At 41.5% G+C, this 21,362-nt stretch overlaps 1 protein-coding gene across 9 annotated transcripts in view; it reads right to left on the minus strand.

Annotated features, from left to right (window-relative positions):
* Window positions 1-4,526: 4,526 nt before the first annotated feature.
* Window positions 4,527-21,362, minus strand: part of SCUBE1 (signal peptide, CUB domain and EGF like domain containing 1) — a 293,422-nt gene continuing 276,586 nt past the window's right edge. For 4 of the 9 annotated variants that reach the window (XM_054037763.1, XM_054037745.1, XM_054037800.1 and 1 more), the window contains 3 exons: window positions 18,505-18,657; window positions 17,000-17,079; window positions 4,527-8,487 (listed from right to left, as the gene is read on the minus strand). In XM_054037763.1, the coding sequence (XP_053893738.1) occupies window positions 8,335-8,487; window positions 17,000-17,079; window positions 18,505-18,657 (386 nt within the window). In that variant the 3' untranslated portion in view covers window positions 4,527-8,334. Of the gene's footprint in view, window positions 8,488-13,305; window positions 13,610-15,007; window positions 15,371-16,999; window positions 17,080-18,504; window positions 18,658-21,362 lie in introns of those variants that run through there. The other 5 variants (XM_054037754.1, XM_054037737.1, XM_054037790.1 and 2 more) reach the window with 2 other exon arrangements.

A 21,362-nucleotide genomic window follows, 5' to 3' on the forward strand; every position in this document is an offset into this window, starting at 1 on the left:
ACCACTGTATTTTATTTTCTAAGTATCAAACTTTGTACAGTTATTCACTATTTTTGCTCTAACTAACATAGTACAATTCATATGGAAATAGCTGTTTGTACATAATTTACATAGGTAATAAACCTTAGCCTCACCAGCAGCATCTACAAGGATTTAGTTCCAATCATCACTCATGCCCAGTGATCTATAAACAGCAAAACAGTACATAAAACAGTATTACATTACCAGTAATTTCCCCCCCAGGTCTAGCCTAACAGAAGTTCCTGTTTAACATATAAAGGATATAGTTGACTTTAATCAGGAAAACTCTCACTGACCTTAGTGGCAGTTTTGCCTGATTAAGGACTCCCAGGTCAGGACCAATGCGTAGTTTTACCACTTCCACGGCAACCAAGTCACACAGATATCTTGTACTTTTCCTGATCTCTGTACTATATTGGGCATAATGTTTTGAATCCCCTATTTGTTTCTGGATTTTATTTTTTCCCATTAATAAGAGCTAACGCTAACTTTAACATACATTTTCTTTATGTTACGAAAATGGTAAGCACTTCAGAATGGTAATTGATAGTCACTGCTACCACAACTAGCAGGCTATATTGCCCCAGAAGACCTTTGTTATGATCCCAGGGAGATTGCATGAATAATAGGACTAACTGTATAAATGAATCTTGCAACTGACTAAATGCAACCCAGGCCCTAATGTAACTTTTTAATCCTCACATTTCAGTAACCACTGCTGTCAATGCAAATTAGCAGTATTTCCAAGATATAAAATGCAGAAAAACCATATTTACAAAATAATTTTAAGTAAAAAAATGTTAAAAAGAAAAACAATAAAAAAAACTCTAAAAAAGACAAGATGTTTCTCATTCATTAAAATAAAAATTTGTTAAACAGAGCTATTTGTTGTTTTCCTGAATGTGGAAGATTATTTTGTGATGAGTAATTCAGATGTATTTCTTGGAGTACACATTTCTGGGTATGCTGTGGAAGTATAAAGCTACAGTCACTAAATGAAAACAATGCAAATGTTAAATTAAAGTTACTCCTTTACTACAGTCATTTAAAATACAGTGCACTGAATATTCCTAAAATGCCATAGAATAGTACTCATAGTTATTGTCTCTAAAAGTAGAATCAGTGCCATACATAAGCAAAAGTTGAAACCCAATTGCAAAAGTTCGTATGTATTTAAACTTGTTATCTCAGCTTTCTGAATACAGATGGTTTAAATTATTACATCTAAAGGTACCACTGTACATTTTGATTGTTGTATATTACACATTAATTTTAAAGATTAATAACTAATTGTAGAAACAGAATAAATAAATGAAATAGTTAACTGGAATTGTATATATTCAGATACTTAGATGACAATTCTTTGCCTTAAAGAGTTAATCTTCCTGTACATTTCTGTTCAAATGGAAAATGTGATATGAGAGAGAAAGAGAGAGAGAGATTTCTTTTGCATCCAAGCCCAAAATTGAGGAATAAGGTCACATTATTTTACAGTAATTTCCCTTCTTCCAAAAACAATTCTAGTGGAAGACAAAAATCTTTCTTTTTTTTTTTTCAAGTGCTCACAACATTCTCTCATCCTAGAAAACTAGCTAAATAATTATCAAAAGTCTCAATGTGCTGAGATTCTATAGAACTTTCCCAGTTACTGACATTCCCATCAAATGATAGTTTAAACGGTGAAAACAGCAGTTAGATGAAACCATCACACTAATATGTGTAATTATATCTGTAGGTCCGGCTCTTTAGCTCCACTGAAGTCAATGGGAACTTTGCCATTGACTTCAATGGGGTCAGGATTTCATCCCAGATTTTTTTTTAAAGAGCATTAAAAGTTAGTCAGAATCCAGACATCAGTAAAGTCAAAGACCAGTTGATGTAGCAGTTCTAGTAGACTATGAATCACAATGCTGCTTTCACTCTTAAAGATTATTTTGAAGGTAGCTATCCACAAGAGTTAATCCTGGTTTATTTATAAAAATGGTTGAAATAATACATTCAAATATGTTGGGTAAATTAACAAGGGAGCCTTTCTAGTTTGGAATTTTAATTTTGGATAATTTGCTCACATGGCATCAAAATCTCTTCTTTTTAGTCCTACTTGTATGACATAGGACTGAAAAAATCAACCGTGCTTATTAGAAGCCATCTAATAAATCAAACTGCAGACTCTCTGAAAAGGCTGGGCCCAATTCTCCTCTCGCTTAAGCCAGTGTAAAACAGGAGTAAATTCACTAAATCAGTGAAGTTACCGTGGTGTAAAATTGGTGTGAGAGAAGAATCAGGGCCAGTGCCTTTTTATAGTTCCTTTCTTCACTATTGTATCATTCGATATATTAAATTCAAAGATTTGCAGAACATTCTTTCGTCACTCATAGAAATAGCTTTGATCCTGTTTAAATTTCAAGGTTTGACAGATAGACCTATTTTCCAACAATTCTCTCACCAATGAGGGAAGAATAGCATTTACTGTGGCAGCTGGTATAAATGAACTCAATTACTGAAGAATTTCATGGATGCAGCATATGGCTCTCCCTCTTTCTAAGATTCAGTGTAAGAACAGGATGCTTTTCACATAAAGCTCCTCAATTCTTTCTACCAACCCACTTCAGTTGTTAAGGACTCACTAACAGCCTTTTGGATGTACAGTCTGTCAGCCCATGGAGTATAGACTTTGTATGTCATGATTTTCCATGTCTAGAGAAGATATATGACAGAGTTAATAAATAAAAGTACATCATCTTCTGATAGCACAATCATTCCCATAGAAACAGAATTACTGGACATATGCAGCAGGCATAATATCCAGATCTGGATTCAAAACTTCCTAAAGATTGGGAAGTTCAAATACAGGGCTTTGCTTCAGACCTGTTAGAGGGTTTGGAACGAGTGGCAAATTACAGAGCCAGCTTCAGATTTAACGCTTCCACAAAGTTTGCGGGTGTTCTCGTGGTTTGGCCTCACCTCCAATAATTATACCATAGTGTGCTTTGACTTTACTCTCTGGGGCAAAACAAAACAAAACAAAAAGATAAGGAAAAAAGAGAAAAAGTGTTTTAGAAAGGGAGATCGTTTGTGTACAAGCAACTTGTGTACGACAGAGGGAGAAAAGTAGGGAAAGATGGTAGGATGAAGGAATATATCAAAAGTTAAAAATTCAGTCTTACTGAGTTAGCTTCTCAGCTGGTTTAAATTGTTGTAACTCCATTGAAGGCAATACTCAGCTGAGGATCTGGCCCATTGAATTTAGTGCCCTGTTTCTGGCTGTGCTCAAATGAAACCCACATGCCTACCCCATAACAGTTATTAACAATTAGTAAATATGATGATTTTGGCATTATTATCCAGCAACTTCTAATTATTGCAGTCTACAAGATCACAGAAAGTATACTCAGTCTGTCGTTTTTGTAGGAGATGAAGAATAATTAGGGATGATTCATTACCATCCCCCTAAAACAATAAGTGCAGAATGTAGGGTAGGAGGAGAGATTTAAAAAAATAAGTGCTACCGGTGTTCAGCTTTTAAACATAAGAACATTTTCAAATTGAACAAAAAAAAAAAAAAAGGTCATTTATGGATATGGAATTAGGTCATCACAAATTAATACATTTTTCAATTGCCCTGTAGTAACACGTGAAGCCATAAATGGGAGACCATTTGTCGCACTAGATTTAGATGCAATATTCTCTATTTAGGTAAGACCTACCATTTTTTTCACACCTGCAATTTGCAATTTTGAATCTCTTATTTTTTGGTATTATGAAGGTGCCTCTCTCATGAAGAGGGAAGCATCATTAATGCCCCCATTTCTCCCATGTGCTTTGAGTCTCAGAATTTTGATAGCTTATCTCCACCTACAAAACAAGACATTTCTTGCTCTGCTGCTGTTACTGAATGGTGACATGTTCTGACAAACTGCCATATCATTCTGTGACTGCTGTCAATTAAAATACAAACATTCACAAATAAGAAGCGCAACTCACATTAATGTGGCACTATATTCTATTTGATGAATGACAGTTTCTGCCAATATAAGTCACCAACCTGGTTTTTCAAAGCCCTCACACAGCTCTGAAATTCATACCATACTTTTGGATGGGGATTTTTAATAGCAATTTTTACTTTTATCATATAAGTGAAATATTATATGTGTTTTTATGAAAACCAGCTTGCATTAACAACAAGAATCCCAAATCTGCTTAGAAAATATTATCTACCACTTGACGCTAACTTTTTTCATTAGAAATTTGCACATCTGCCTGTCACATTTCTAAGGAGAAACGCAAACATCACATAAAATATATGATTTTCTACATATACAGTATAAGAAACATTCAGTATGTCAGCTATATACTTGTAATGGCCAAATTGTTCTCTTGATTGCAGCACAATCAATGACGCAAATTCTACCCTTATTACGTGGGAACAAATCAATAAGTGTTGCATCCATGTAATGGAGGCAGGGCCGGCTCTAGCGTTTTTGCTGCCCCAAGCAGAGAAAAAAAAAAAAAAAAAAAAAAAGCTGCGATTGCAAGCGGCGGCAGCTCTACCACCACTTCATCCTACGGTGGCAATTCGGCAGCAGGTCCTTCGCTCCGAGAGGGAGTGATTGCCCCGCCGCCAAACAGCCGGACGTGCCGCCTCTCTCTTCATCGGCTGCCCCAGGCACCTGCTTGCTAGGCTAGTGCCTGGAGCCGGCCCTGAACGGAGGGCATCCTCAGAGTTAGTCCTGGTCTATACTGGGGATTGCAGCGGTTAATGGCCAGACACCAGAGTAGGTGCATCAGTACAAACCTATACTGTAGACAAGTTAAACTGCAATAAGCACCAGTGTAGCATAGCCATTTTAAGCGGGGGTAAACTGCACCAGTGCAAATCATAGTTTAGCTTGCTTCCGCTAGTGGTTTCCACTAGTGCAGCTATACTGTTGGCTGGTCGCCAATGGCCGTGATCAGGGCAATTCCATAGTGTAGACACGCCCTTGTCCTGGCTTCATACCAGTGTAATTGAAAGCCCTAAAAGTGTTACTGCACTACAAGGGATTCCTGACCTGCAAGGGAAATTACCTTGCGCTGTGTTGCAAAAAAGATCATTTGCCCTGCAGGCCAGTAATATTTTACAGTGATGTTGGGACCAATCCTGCGAGTTGCTGAATGGGAGTTTTAGGTGCCGCATAGTCTGCATGAGACATTCAGTACTGCTCAGCATTAGACCCAGACTTATTTCCTTAGACTGAGAAATGCAGTTTGAAAGTTCAGAGAACAATGTGCAGCCTTCAGGAAATCATGGTGTTATTTCATTTCTTTAAATTATATGTCTTCTTCTGAGAATTTCAGTCAGTTTTCCAATATCTTTAAATTGCATTACAGTAATCATGACCAGTTCAACCATTTTGGATAACCTCTCGGACACCTTTGCAATGTTCACATCACTCTGAAATACTATGTTTCTTTGTAGTTGTCTTTGAGCTTTCAGATTTATACATGCATATTTGTGATCATCTATATAGATTCTCATATTATCCACTGCACTTTATTGTACAAACTATGTATAATTATTAGCATTTCTACTAGCCCCTGCCTCCCTACATTTAGCAAATGGTTTTTCCATTCTACAAACGCACTAGGACGAGCACTGATCATACATCCCTCGGGACACCCATCCTTGGACTCCTACTAGGCAATAGTGATCAGTTAAAAAATTAAGGCCACATCTACACTACGGGGGCGGTCGATTTAAGATACGCAAATTCAGCTATGTGAATAGCGTAGCTGAATTCGACGTATCGCAGCCGACTTACCCCGCTGTGAGGACGGCGGCAAAATCAACCTCTGCGGCTTCCCGTCGATGGTGCTTACTCCCACCTCCACTGGTGGAGTAAGAGCGTCGATTCGGGGATCGATTGTCGCGTCCCGACGGAACGCGATAAATCGATCCCCGAGAGGTCGATTTCTACCCGCCGATTCAGGCGGGTAATGTAGACCCAGCCTAAGTTTATCATCCTTGAGGAAGAGATCTTATAAAAGCGAGCACAATGACATTCAATTCTGAAAGGAGAATTTTCCTTAAAAAAGAGGAAGCAACTCAAAAAGGCCCTTCAATCAAAAATGAAGAGCTTAAAATCAGCCTGGTGACATTTCAGCACACTATAACAGAACAAACAGGAAAAAAGGCAACTTCCCTCTCCCCCAGAAGGCTAAATGGCCAGATTAAAAAAAGGGATTCAAACCAAACAGGTATCGTTCAGGAAATGGCAATCCAGCTCAACTGTAGCCAGGAGAAAGGAACGGAAACTATTGCCAGTAAAACGTAAATGGGAAATTAAGAAAGCCAAATGGGAGTTTGAAGAGTGATTAGCCAGACATAAAAACATATGCATATAAATTAGTGTAAAACATCTCTAAAGTATATATCAGAAGCACAAAGTCTTTGAGAGAATTCATAGGTCTCTTGGATTATCAGAGAGATAAGGGAGCAGCAGAGAAGCAAAGTTAAATGATTTATTTGCCACAGTCTTCACCACAAGAGATATTGGGGTGACACCTACTCTCCTTAGATAATAAAGAGGAGGGACGAAGGGGAAGGTGGTGAACTTCCCTAGTAGATTAAACAAATCCCCAGGCGGTACACATCCAAGAGTTCTGAAGGAACTGAAAAATGAAGTGGCTGTGGTGCTAACAAAAATATACAATCTCTCATTGAAATCCACTGTTATGTCAGTAAACTGATGGGGATTACAGGATTCTTGCACCTTCTTCGTATGCATCTAGTACTTGCTACTGCCAGAAGATGGCCGCTAATCTGACCTACTATGGAAATTTCTTATGTTCCTGTGAAGCTAATGGATGTTTTAGGTGTGAATCTGCTACTGAAGTAAGTGGGAGTTTTGGGTGCCCAAGGAATGCAGGATCAGGCTACTAGTGTATATTTAATTAATTTAAAAATATTTAAAATGATTGCAAAAATTATTTCTGTTTTTTCCCCTTTAGAAATTTGGCTTATACAAGAGGTATATTTCTGTAATGATTTGGTGATGACAAATCTAATGTAAAAGTTAATCTCTCCTGAAGTCCTATTCATTGCCCCTTTCTCAGGAGTAACTCCCATTGATTTTGACATAAGGAGTACCTGAATAAGGAGGAAGAATAGGACTATTTGCTGAATGAGATATTGTAAAGTAGTTAGCAAAATAATGAATTTTACATTAACTAAAATCTCTCATCCTTCCACCGAATAATTTATGCTTGACAAGACTGTCTAAGTGAAAGTTATTCTTTTCTTGTATCATAAAATTCAAAGATACTTCAGTTTGGGATAAACAGAAGTTACAAGCACTCGGAGAAGTTATTTAATCATCTAAGTGAAGTCACAAATAGATACGAGTAAATACTGTGCGTGGGAGTAGAGATTTAAGTCTGAGTAATATTTACAGTAACTAAAGATAATATTACTAATGTACCCACAAATAGAAGTATATATTTATATATTTATATATTGTACTTAATTAGATGCTCTAATAAGGAAAAGAAAAACGGACTACTACTTTTTTTTCTTTGTTTCTCATCCACCCTATTGTAAAAGTCTTCAAAGAGACCCAATGGCATACAAAATTCCATGACTGTATCCGCAGCAGGACAGGTAGTGGTAGACCTTTGAAGAAGGCTATAATAGGGCAGATAAAACAGAGAGGGCATGGGATTCAATCTTGTATAATCCATAAAACAAAATTATACATCCATTTCCTTTTTTTTCTTTTTTTTTCTTCCTTTTTTTGGTTTATACTAGAACAAAGTCTCCACAAAACCACAAATGGGAAATAACAAAATTTAGATTTTTTTTGTTTTCTTCTAAAATTTCAAATATAAAGTTCAAGTGCAATTCAAAATCCAAATAGTATTTATGCTACATACTCCTTTCTATCACAAAACAGGTAGTTTGTTTAACCAGTTTGAATAGGTTTCTTCTTTGCTTAGAAGAAAACTATTTTCGCTAGAAAATAAAAAGGCTTAGAAAATATATTTTTTAAAACAAACATTTTCAAATGAAACATGAAGACACACTAGTGCAGACACAAATTTGGATCTTCAATTGGATGCACTCAAGGATCCACAAGTATCTTCTTTGAAGTAAAAATCCCATTCAGAATATTGGCTTTTAACAATTATAAAACATTATACTTATTCTTCAATATATAATTGAAAATAAAGACTGCAAAAAAATAGCCTTCCAATTAGCAAATGTTTCTACTGTGGAGTAAAATACAATATTTGACAGGAATGCAAAATAACCCCAAATTGAATATCACTAGGAAGCTATTTGTATGGTCGTAGAAATCTGGAAACTTTTGATCGCAGTAGCTTTATAAATGATCGTGGGAACATCTCCTTTGACTCTTGTGCTGTGTACTTGAAATAGTTTTGAGGATGTGCCAATACATCAAAGAGAGCTTTGATCAATTTCTTGTCCTAGGAGAGACAAAGTATATATTAGACACATATTGTGATTGTGTTAGTTTTTGCACAGTTTTTAAAATCAATGTTCACTATGATTTTCTTTGGCAAAAGTTACCATTAGGCAAAGCAGGTTAAGCATGCTCAAGTCCATGTTGCTTGTTGCATATTATACCATAGACAGTTTACTAACTTCTCCATTTTAACACGTGTAATTAGTGCTTATGGTAGGGGCCAGGTTGATGCATTCAAGCATCTTGTTAATCACAAAATGTGTACAATATGGGCAATAGTATTGCAAACTACCTCACACTGATCTTCCAGTGTTCAACCCCTTTCCACAAGGGCCTTCTGTCTGTGTGTAAGAGGGCAGTTTGGTCTCCACATCCTATTCAAGCACGGAGTTCTCTAAGTACCTCATCCTATAAGATGCTAATGCCCCCATTCAGCACAGTACTTAGGCATATGTCAAACCTTACACATGTAACTAAAGCGAGACAGGGCCTGAGGAACCTCAAATCTCACTGACCAAATCCTTGGAGGACTGGGCCTCCAAAATGTCAGTTGTGGTTGGTGGTTATTTTGTGATGTCTTCGGTGGTTATTTTGTGATGTCAAGACTGAACTCATCAATTCACCATCTCTTCTAGGCATACAACAATGAACATTGGCCACCAGAGACATGGCATGATTTGAAGCAGTTCCTGACTCACTCTATATTTTGTAATTTCTAAGTCAATTTTGATCTTGCTCGGGATATGATCCAACACGCATTGAAGTCAATAGAAATATCCCCAGGGACTTCAACAGGCATTGGATGGGGGCCCGAACACAAGCATAAATGAGGAGTAATAGCAATGCACTTACACTGGAGTACAACGGGCCCTATATTATTACTCTCATGCAGGACTAATGGGGCACACAAACCGCCCACAAGGCAGGAAGAGGTTAATGGGTACCAAAGGCCCAATCAGCCCAAACAGAGACACCTGGAGCAGGAGACAAGCTTTCAGGGAGGGGCTTAAAAATAAGAGCGCTGCTCGGTTGGAAGAAGCAGACACAGAGAGCAGATGTAGCGCTCTCACTATGGGAGAGGCAGCTAGCTAGGGCCAGGCACTGGGGAAGACTGGTGCCTAGCAGATCTCCCAGAGAAATGGGAAGAGTTTATGTTGCTTCATATTTGCTGTAATTTTGAGTGCCCTGGGAGGATAGACCTGTAAGAGACCTAGCGGGAAAGCTAACTCAGAAGGAGTTGGGGGCTGGATGGAGCAGCTGGGAAACTGAGGCTGAGTGGCTGCTGTACTGTACAATACTGCAAGAGGGTGCTGTGGTCAGAACATGCTATAGCACGTGTTGGAACATGCAGGTCGGTGATCGGCCACTGGAGATAAGGGGAAATGTGACTATTGACTGACACCCCACCCAGTTTGGGTAATCAGGAAAGATGGAGAAGGTGATATGTCTGTTGATGATGGTGCAGCAGCAGTTAGCTGTGCTACTGTGGTAGCAGGAATAGCAGCAGACCCAGCTGTCCTCCTGCAATTGATGGAGAGCCTGCAGAAACAGAAGGGGGCACACTTTGTCACTCAGCGGTGGTGGCAGAGGCCCAATTATAGCAACAAGAGTGGCTGTGGAAGCAGCTAGGCCATGGAGTTCTGGGGACTTTCGCTTCTACTGGAAAGAGTAGCTTAGGCTGCCTGGTCCCTGGCCTGGCAAAGTTGGGGGCTAGAGGATGACCTGCAGTCTTTCCTCTGTACCCTTGAATGAGTGGCTGGCAAGAGCCTACTTGGGGAGCCCCCATAGCACTGTTTCTGACGGGTGAGGCGCAGGCAGCCAACCGAGTGGCAAGTGACGAGCAGGTGGGCTCATATCCTGTGGTGAAGGCTGCCATCGTGGATAGACTGGGACTGACTTCAGAGATGTACTGGCACCATTTCAAGGCTGAACCATTCCTGCATAGAGCATGACCACAGGCTCAGAGGTTCTGGCACTTTGCTGCCCAGTGGTTATGCCCAGAGACTAATTCCATACAGAAAATCATGGCAGCTGAAGGAGCCAAGTGGCCTGAATGGTCTGGCAGACTAGGAGTGTCTCATCGGGGGAGACCGGAAGAAGGGATACCCCAATCTGGGAAGTTTCAGGGAAGCTCTTGATGGGAGAGAGTCCCAAGTAACTTGAAACAGGAGGATACACAGGTTCTAGCAGGGCTACTCCAGTCAATCCTGCAATCTAGGGAGAGTGCTTCTGTCCTTCTGATGCAGCTAGGCTGGGCATATCAGGAGAGACTGCCTGATCACAGGTGCTGGAACTAGGGGTGCTACTGCACCCCTTGCTTGAAGTGATTTCCATAATGTACAGAGTCTACAGTTTAGTTAAATGGCTCTCAGCATCCCCACTATACAAATTGTTCCAGCACCCATGGGCCTGATAATGGAGTGCGATTACCTGGGCTGTTATTACAGCCAGGTTTGTGGCCTGGGATCCTTTCTGAATGACACTGGAGCACAGTCATATGTGGTATCTATTGGTCTGGGAAGAGTGTCAATGAAAGGCCTCATGGGCTCAGGTTACAGGCATACCCTTGACCAGGAAAATGGGGAGTTGGCAAAGATGATGGACCAGCTCCTCCCTGAAAACATCTCATGTGTACATGGCAAGAAGTAGATTTACCCCACGGCAGAGGCTGAGCTGGGGCTACTGGGCTGCAGAGGTCAGCTATATATTGCGGTAATAATGAACCTTGCGTGGCTGGTGATCTTTGGAAGAGAATGGCATGATATCCCAGTTCTGATGTGGAGGAAAGTAGCACAAAAGCTGGCAGAGAGGTAAAGTGTCATGAACCCAGAGCAACAGTCTTTGTGAGTGAGCCAGTGTATTTTTTATTCCTGCTAATACACTTCATTTCAGCAGGCAGCTGGCCTCTTTTCATGAAAACAGTTATTATATGTCGGCCACATCATGGGAGTCTCCCAATTTATAGACCTTCCTAGGTGGTAGACCACACTGGATCTTTCCTTACACCTTCAGCAATGCATTTTGTAGAAAGTGATAGTATACTTAGTTATGGAGATATACCTATCTCATAGAACTAGAAGGGACTCTGAAAGGTCATCAAGTCCAGCCCCCTGCCTTCACTAGCAGGACTAAATACTGATTTTGCCCCAGATCCCTAAGTGGCCCCCTCAAGGATTGAGCTCACAACCCTGGGTTTAGCAGGCCAATGCTCAAACCACTGAGCTATCCCTCCCCCCTTGTCCTCTCTGACAGTGTATCTGTCCTTTGCAGGTGGGAATCTGGCCTACAAACAACAGTGGAGGATGTCATTCTGCCCTCTTGGCCCACCAGGAGTGTGAATGAATGCCCATTGTTGCCTTCTTACTGCAGTCACTTAATAGACACTATGAACTTAAAAATCAGACCTCTGTCTAACATTGTGTGGTAACACCTCTTATCAATTCAAGAGATTCGGAAAAAAAACAAAGGGTGAATTTTTGGCCTCATTGAAGTCAGTGGCAAATTTCCCACTGACCTAAATGAAGCCAGGATTTCAGCCAGTGTTTCCCCATTTTTTCATTTCCTTTGTTTTGTCCATTTGACATTTGCTTTGCCCAAATAGTCTGTCAGTTTATTTCCCCTGTGGATTGTTTGGGTCTTTCACACAGCAACATGGGAGTGAAAAGCATGTAGACAAAAAGGAAAATTTAGTTGTGAAAAATTACAGAATTTGTCTTGAGGACTCAAGGGCAGGAGTAGGACATGAAACTACTTTTGTCTCACTTTTAAAAAATTGACTAGATTTTAAGCGGACTAAGTGCCTTTGTCGTATAGATGGTTTGGGTCCAGGGTAACATCAGCTGAGCACAGTTCCTCTCACTAGTAACTATTTAAACCTCTAGACACAAAGGTCACTCTAGATGCAGCATATTAAACTACTGTACCTACCCTGCTGACATTAAACACAGCAAGCTTTTTATCTTTCAGCCAATACCCTAGTTTTTCCCCTTCTGTAAGAACTCAAGGAAGGCCAAATCTGCAGGCTCCAAGAATGGTTTTGGAAAGTCCTGTATGTTGTGGAACTGGTCTGGGTGATCTGTGTTTGCAGGAAAGGCAGGATGATGAGTGGTTGAGCTAGCAGAGAGGAACATTTTGGAAGGGGGACAGTGGAAGAGGCCTGGGGATTTGGCCAGGGAGTCCACACCAGTGGGTATTTTAGCAGATATAACCTTCCAAAAAAATCCAAGTTCAGACATCTGAGCGTGGACAGGCAAAATTGAGGGCATGGCTACACTTGCAGATGTAGAGCGCTGTGAGTTAAACCCGCCTTCGGAGAGCACAGTAGGGAAAGCGCTGCAGTCTGTCCACACTGACAGCTGCAAGCGCACTGGCGTGGTCACATTTGCGGCACTTGCAGCGGCATTGGGAGCAGCGCATATGGGCAGCTAGCCCAGCATGCAAGTGACTGCAACGTGCTTTTCAACTGGGGGGTGGAGTGGGGAGGAGTGTGACAGGGAGTGTGTTGTGTGTATGTGAGGGAAAGAGACTGGGGTTTTGGGGGGCTGAGAGCATGTCAGCATGCTGTCTTGTAAGTTCAGACAGCAGCAAACTTCCCCCTCCCCCCGCCTCTCTCTCTCTCACACACAGCATTCCACAGTAATGGCTTGCATGCCGGCTGTCAGAAACGGAGCTTTGAAAAGTTTCAGAGTAGCAGCCGTGTTAGTTTGTATCCGCAAAAAGAACAGGAGTACTTGTGGCACCTTAGAGACTAACAAATTTATTAGAGCATAAGCTTTCATGGACTACAGTCCACTTCTTCGGATGCATATCGGAGCTTTGAAAGGGCATTTCTGCATTCCTACAGGAGTTCAAAACGATGACAAGTGTGGCCACTTGATTTAAGGGGATTATGGATGTTTCCGGAGGCCGATCAGAGCGCAGTAACCCAACACCTTGTTCACACTGACGCCCGGGCTTTGTAGCCAAGGTGCAGCAAATGTTATTCCACTCGCCGAGGTGGAGTACCAGCAGCACTGCAGCCGCGGAGTCAGAGCGCTCTACGTGCCTTGCCACTGTGGACGGGGAGTGAGCTCGGGCGCCCGGGGCTCCTTTATTGCGCTGTAACTCGCAAGAGTAGCCAAGCCCTGACATGCAAAGGAACCAACAACACCAATTTACAGCAGTGATTAAAGGTCATAGTGTATCTGATTCAAATTGACCTCACCTGACCTCAGGAGCCTTAAGTGGACAGTGTCACCTGGCACAGTTAGGATTGCCAACTTTCTATTTGCAAAAAAACAAACACCCTTGCCCTGCCCTCGCCCCACCCTTTCCCTGAGGCCACACCTCTGTCCCACCCCTTCTCCAAGACCCCACCCCCGCTCACTCCATCCCCCCTCCCTCAGTTGCTCACTCTTGTGATGTTACACCCCATATTCTTTATGGAAATATGCTTATGATATGGATATGGCACAACTGAGATATATTTTATGCAAGATGTGTCTTGTAAAGGTATCATTGGAAAGGTTATAATTTACTGAATGTGATTAACCAATTTGCATGTATGTATCATTTCTGTATCTAAAGTTAGGAATATTGGCTATGTAACAATTACAACCGGACGTGTACTTGGGAAATATCCACCAGAAAACAGGCCATCAGCCTTGATGGGCCATTAGGAAGAAACAATAAGACTTTGAAGATACTAATCTCTCTCCTTCCTGAGAAGCCTCCTGGGACATTGCTTTGACACTACAAGGTAATGTGGTCATGTCACCTGGTACTAAACACCACCTCGGACACTGCTGGTACTTTTCCACTGGAAACAAAGGCTTCCCGCCTTATGTAAATTCTATTTAAGACTGGGGAGTAAGGCAAACAGGACTCTTCTCCATTGCCTTCCTGCCCAAGAAGATTGACTGCTGAAAGTACCTGAAGAGACAAAGGAACTGAGCAGTGGGAAGTTCAGCTGTCCCTGTTCGGGGTGCAGACTCCGGGTGGCGCTTATCTCAGGCGGCTCCCATAAGCGGCTGGCATGTCCTGCTCGTAGGTGGAGGGACCAGGGGGCTCTGCGCGCTGCCCTCGCCCACAGGTGCTGCCCCTGCAGCTCCCATTGGCCGCGGTTCCTGGCCAATGGGAACTGTGGAGCTGATGCTCGGGGCGGGGGCAGCACGTGAGCCCCTGTGGCCACCCCGAAGCCAGAGGGACATGCTGGCTGCTTCCCAGGAGCTGTGTGGAGCCAGGGCAGGCAGGGAGTCTGCCGCAGCCCCGCTGCTCCACTGACCGGACTTTTAACAGCCAAGTCAGTGGTGCTGACAGGAGCCACCAGGGTCCCTTTTCAACCGGGCGTTCTGGTCTAAAAGTGGACGCCTGGAAACCCTAAGCACACTCTGTGATCAAATGCACAGGATAGGGGAATTAACAGGAACAAAAATAAATCAAAGTAGATGGAGGTGACACAAACCTAATTTACTGGTGTCTTCAAACTACTCTTATTAATGTTTGAGAGGTGGCAGTTGTACATGTACAGCAACCGCTTTTCATAAAGTTTCTGCAACATTTATTGCTGTAAGTCATTGCAAGCAGGTTGTAATATACAAAGATACGTTCAGGGGAGATACAATCATAATAATTAACAAAATGCTCAGTAAAATGGAATTACAGCTTCTAGCAATTTGCCTGGAGAACACAGGGCATGGTTTTGTTCAACATGGGACAGGGGTTTTTCACCACGTCTGTAACAATAGTTAGGCCTTTGCATTCTCTTCCCTTTCTCTGGGATAATAATTCCTGTCACTCCAGGCCACGTATTTACTCTCACAGGTTTGTGGTTTTACAGCAGAAACACTGAGTTTTGTCTTTTGTGTTGCTTTGTTTGCTGTGGCTTCCAACCTTTCCTCTTCTACCTTTTTAAAAAACAAATTCACTTTCTTAGCAGTGTGTGATGTGGGTGAGTCTTGTTGAGACAAGACAACTGTTTGGATAGATACTTTTTGTTACATGTATATAAATCTAGCTCCGTGACTCATTTAAATAAGTGCCACATTCACACTGAAGAGTGTGTTCAAACAATACCTTTCCTTGACAGATTAACTCTTCTACTAATATATTAGTACGTAATTGAGCAGCTCATTTAGGTCCTGATTCAGCAATGTACATAAGAACATGCTCAACTTTAAGCATGTGAGTAGTCCCATTAAAGTCAATAAGACTACTCGTGCTTTAAGTTAGTCAAATGCTTAAGTTCTTTGCCGAACTGGAGCCTTAAATAGGTGCTAAACTAGCAGTACGCAGCCAATTCAATCCAATCTGCTTCATGGGCATGGCAAGCCAGACAAGTGTTGCCAAAGTGTATCCAATTGATTCAAAGCTACATGTGACATGTCAGGTGAGCCTCAGACAGGAGTGGGACCAATCCGCTGGGGATGAAAAACAAATAGCTAGTGAAACCAGGCTTCCCACTGCTCACTGGCAATACATTGACAGACAAATGCCTTTTCACAGTTAGTTTCTGAAGTAATCCCAAAGCGAGAAATATTGCACGGGGGGTGGGGGTGGGAGGGAGGGAGACAGCATCTTTGGAAGGACTTTCCTTAGGTCCAGAATTCTTCCTGAAGCAGAAAGAACGGCATGATCCAGCCAAAACGATACATGATAGAAATGTTTCTAGCTTCCCCTAGGGAGAGTCTGGACATTAGTTTAGGTTAAATCAGACCATCAGACACCTCAGAGCATACACCTCATAGTTCCCTGAAAGATGAAGTAAATCATTCCAGCTGCTGCACTTGCCTGATGGCCTATGTCCATGGCAATCCCTGCACGAAGGACCTGATTTTCAAAGCTGCTGAGCCTTCACAGTTCCCATGGGCTGGAGCAGTATTTGCACAGTCACCATCATAGTGACATAACATGAGTTCATTTGTATAGCCACTTCCCTACTAATATCTTCATACAACCACCAATTCTAACCCCTGTGTAGCACTTCTGTCATGTCAGTAGCATGGGCCCAAACCAAACCAGGGGATCCAAACATCATAACTAACGATTCACAGTCTCCCAGGATTTTTGCATTTGGGTTGGAATTTTGCAGCTTGGCCCCGTTAACACTTGGGCTAAATGTAGAGCATTCAGAAGCCAACTGCGCTGATTGACTAGTGCTATCCACAGAAGGTGCATGTGAGGGGAAGCTCTTTATGGAATATTCTATTCCTTTGTTCCTGTTGGCAGTTTCATTCTTTTAGTTCAAGTACAAAGATTATACAGACATTAACACGTCTTTATAAATTGCCTCCTCCTTACCTGTTAATTAGAGCTCTATTGCTAATCTGAATTCCAATATTTTTCATAGCTATGCATGTGGGGAAGGAAAAATATTGGCGCAGAATTTTGTTCTCAAATCCTGAACATGGTGACTAACAGACTCAGTGATGCCAGCTAGCTAGAGCTGGAACTCTTATCTTAGCACTAACATAGTCTACGTATGTGTCAGTAAACTGAATAGTTGGCCTTGCTTAGCTAAAGGAAAGTGGACATACTTTTAGAATTTCTTGATGATTTTCTGATGCATATAATCGTCCATCTCGAACAATGTCTTCTATCAGCTGTTGGTAATCCTCTGAAAAATAAAGAGTTAAGGAGCTGGTAAGCAACAGTTTGTGATACCATCACAGAGGTTAGTATCCAGACAGCTGCTAACTAGCCAGAAAGCATTTGAGAAGCAAATTTAGTTTTATACTCATTCAGTGACTCCAGTACCACGGCAATTTAATATAATCAACTTAGTACTTTGAGCTCTATACTGTCTTCCAACTGAGGTTCTCGGTTTTCTTTATAAATGTTAATTTAACTTCACAAAACCTTTTATAAGGCAGGTAAGTATTATTATCCACATTTTACAGATAAAGAAACTGTGGCACAGAGATAATAAGTGACTTGTCAAGGTTATATGGGAAGTCGGTGACCCAGCCAGGAATAGGTTCCATATCTTCTGACTCCCAGACCTGTGCCTCCAGACCATCTCTCCTCTTGACCTTTAAATCACCTCCCGCATCCCCAACCTAATTCCAGACCGACGAACAATTCAGAAAATTGCATTAGTGTTTGGGAAAAGACATGCGCTAATGAAGAAATTCCTCCATACTTTTAAAACAGTAGCATAGCTCAGCTTCTCCCTCGACGCCATGCCCTCTTTCTAGCCCGGTTCCCCCAGACACAGGGATTCACCTGCCGAGCTGGGCATGCACATTGGGCAGCTCAAAAAATGGCAAGGCAGAGCTGCCGGAGTGTAGCTTTCTGAAGGGCGGGCGCATAGCTCCGTCCTGGATTTCAGGTGCCCAAGGGGTGCTCTATGCCGCTGTGGCAACACTACAGCCCTGCTCAGAGTTGGGTGGGCCTGGATGCTACGCCCCTGTTTTAAAAGGAAATTTTCCCTTGAATATATGCCAAAGAGGCATCTTTGACATATTTCCAGATGAAGATCAAGACTTTGGTTAGTTTTATAAGGGTTGCTGATGATTTTCTTTATTGTATGTTGCAAATGAGAGCTGGTTAGTTATTGGAGATTTCAGTTTCCACTGGAATTATTTGTCTATGCTAGCTTTGTTTTTCAACAAAGTCATATTTTTAATTATATTTTCTTGGGCACCAATAGGCCTTCATGAATGGACTTTCTATAAACAAAGAGCTATTATCAATAGTATTCTCATTATCATGATGATAAACAATGATTAACAAAGAGTTTCACTGGCTTTAATGGTAGCAGGCTCAGACTCAAAGGGTTCTGTATATATCTTGTTGGAGTAAGAATAAGAAAAGGTAATCTTAGGTATAGACCTAAAAATAAAAAAAGGGAAAAACATGGAAGAAGACCCAAAACTTTTGACAGTTAGCACTAGAATAATTCACTGAAAAAACAAAAATGAGTCACATCAAGTTCTTTATCCTTCCCATTTCCCAGCTCCAGTCAGTACAAGATAGATTCAGACACACAGGTTTCTAAATTCAGATATAACACAGAGATGGAAAATGACTGCAGTCTTACCATCATATGTCACATATGGGACTTGAAATCCTTTGCCACTGTTTCCCTCATTTGATTTGAACTGAATCCATAGCTTTCGTGATCTGGAGGTAAATGCTATTGGTCTCTCATAAGTCTGACATGTTTCATATGTGGTAATTGACGTAGGGGAGGCTAGAAAAATAAGTAAATAAATGAAAGATCTTTGTAACATAACCTTCCCTTTTTGAAATTTTGAAATATTTTGTGCAATGGAAATTCCAAAATATTTTGCTTCAGAAATATCAAAGCAACCTTAAGTAAAAATTTTGTTTCAATATCAAAAAACTGTGATCATATTCAATATTTATGAAGTATTAGATATTAAAGCCAAAATGAAATGGAAAAATCAAAACAAAACACAAACGTCAAAATGAAAATACTCCATTTCGATCATGAATCATTTAGTAACCTTTCTATCAACAATTCTGTCAAAATTGACATGCTCCTATGGAATATTTTGATTTGAACACAACAGTTTTTTGACGGAAAATGCTGTTTTCATCAAAAAATTTTCAACCAGATCTAATTATTATGACTTATATGCCAAGGAGATAGGGCACATTGTGCTAAGCACTATCCAAACATATTAGAAAGAGGCAGTCCCTGCCCCAAAGAGCTTATACTCGAAGACAAGCTCATAAGACTCCCAACTTTGGTAGTTAGTCTGATGGCACCATATTGGCCATCATATTAGAGCAAATCATCACACTGCAACTGACATTTTGGGGAACTAGGAAGGACCCCACAAACACCCCAAGAAGCAGTGACAGTGCTTCAGATCCCACAAATAACATAGCAGATGGCAGCCCTAAGGAGAAGCCAGTGTTTAAAAAGTAGGCATTTTTACCTAGTTTAAAAGTGATCTGTAGAATTCATATCCACAGGATAATATAGGACATTACATTACTGTTGTAAGTTTAAAAAAAGAATTAGGTTTTATGGAGCTGATCCGATTCCTATTGAAGTTAGTGTTAACAGTCCTATTGATTTCAGTGGGATTTGAATCAGGCCCTAAATGAGTTCCCAGATAGAATCAATGTTAACCGGGAGTTAAGACTGAGCACCTATCAATAACTTAACGGTAACAACATTACAGGGATATTGTAATTATCCCCCAAACAAGTCTTACAAAACCAAGAAATTCAGAGGCAAGGTGAAATGTGAGAGAAAGCCAAACATGCTAAGGTACAGAAATGCACAGTGAAAGCTCCCAACAGGCTTAACTGTGCCCTGTAGTGATGCTATGTAATAACCATACAATTAAGATTAGCATATAAAAGAGTTTAAAATCCTGGATTAGATTAAATTGATTTTAATTACATTATTTTTCCCCTTTTTTATGGAGTCACTACAGAGCAGAGTTAAGATTGTATTCAAAGAATAAATGCTGTATTCTAATAAAATGGTTGGATTACTGCTTGAAGAACACAACTCAATTCAACCTTAACTAAGGAACCATGACCAGCACTTCCATAATAAAAATAGCATGTGAAGTTACAGGAGCTAGGATAAACATTTGAAGAACTATTCTCATACTTCTGGGCATAAGAAGAAATTTCCTTCAATATTTTAGTATTACTGTTCCTGTAGGAGCATTATTGGCAGTGAAGGCTTTTCCCTGAAGCACCCAGCCTTGAACAGTGTTGGAACCAGGATGCGGGACTTGATGGACCACTGGGTTGGTTGTGACGAAGTGGGGGATTTCCTTGTTTTTTCAATGGTTTGCATGCAGAGTGTGTGGGACTCAGTTTCCCTGGGTGTTATTTGTTTAACGAGATGGTGAGAGAGGGAGCTTGTTGTTACAGAGGACCAGTGGTGACCTTGCCTGGCAGTTGGGATCCTGGACAATGGCCTGGAGAATGGATATCCCAGTGACTGGTGACTGGGAGGTCCAGCTCGAAGTCACACCAGGTTCGGGCCCGTGGGAGGACAATTAGCTGAGGAGAGAGGACCCCGGTGGCCTGACCAGCTGGTTCCACCCAGTGGGGAAACAAAGCACGGATGAGAGGAGAGGAGGCCCAGGTGGCCTGGGACAGAAGACAAAGGAGAGAGGTAGGGCATGCGGGAAGGTGATACTGGTTGCTCAGCTGGAAGAAGGGGATTTCTGGATGGGGGAGAGAGAGCAGCCAGAGCCCACATGGATGCAGGAGTGACCTAGATATACTGTCTGAGGGAGGTTAGGCCTGAGGCCCTGAGAGCTTCCTATGCTGCGTTCAGACGCTCAATAAAACCCTCTGTTTTACACTGGCTGAGAGTCACTCCAGTCTAGAAATTGGGGGGTGGCATTATTCTCTCTGGGAGTGGAGGCCACGGGGGTCCAGAGTGAGTGGACTCCTTGAGGGGACCCACGGCGAGAGACAGGTGTGCTGAAGGCTCAGAGAGGTGCGGTTCCAGGAGGCGGAGGGGCCTATCGCTTACCCCTGAGAGAGAGAGTGGACCCCTGAGAAGGGCTGTCACACTGAAGGGGGTTCCTCCCAGGGACCGTACAGAGCCGCGAGAGAACACGAGTCCTGTGAGTCCGTGAGACTGGTATGTCAATTGTTTGGCTCTTACAGAATGATCTCGTTAATTATAACATCGTTCTCTTTAAAAAGAGCAGATAAGAACTCACTTTGTACTAATCAGAGATACAGGACTGTAAATATAAATCCTTAAGTATCAAAAGCTGTTGAAACTATGGTACTAATTAAAATAGACTGTTACTCAATACAGCTGATATAAAAATCACATCTTTCACACATGGTCCCTCTTCGTGCTTTGTAGAGAGTTAATTAAAAGGTAAACAGAAACTGAAGGCTTAGGGAAAAATTTCAAGAGGGGAAGGCTAGATGACAGTA

This window comes from Malaclemys terrapin, chromosome 1, assembly GCF_027887155.1.
Source record: "Malaclemys terrapin pileata isolate rMalTer1 chromosome 1, rMalTer1.hap1, whole genome shotgun sequence".
Classification (NCBI taxonomy): Eukaryota; Metazoa; Chordata; order Testudines; family Emydidae; genus Malaclemys; species Malaclemys terrapin.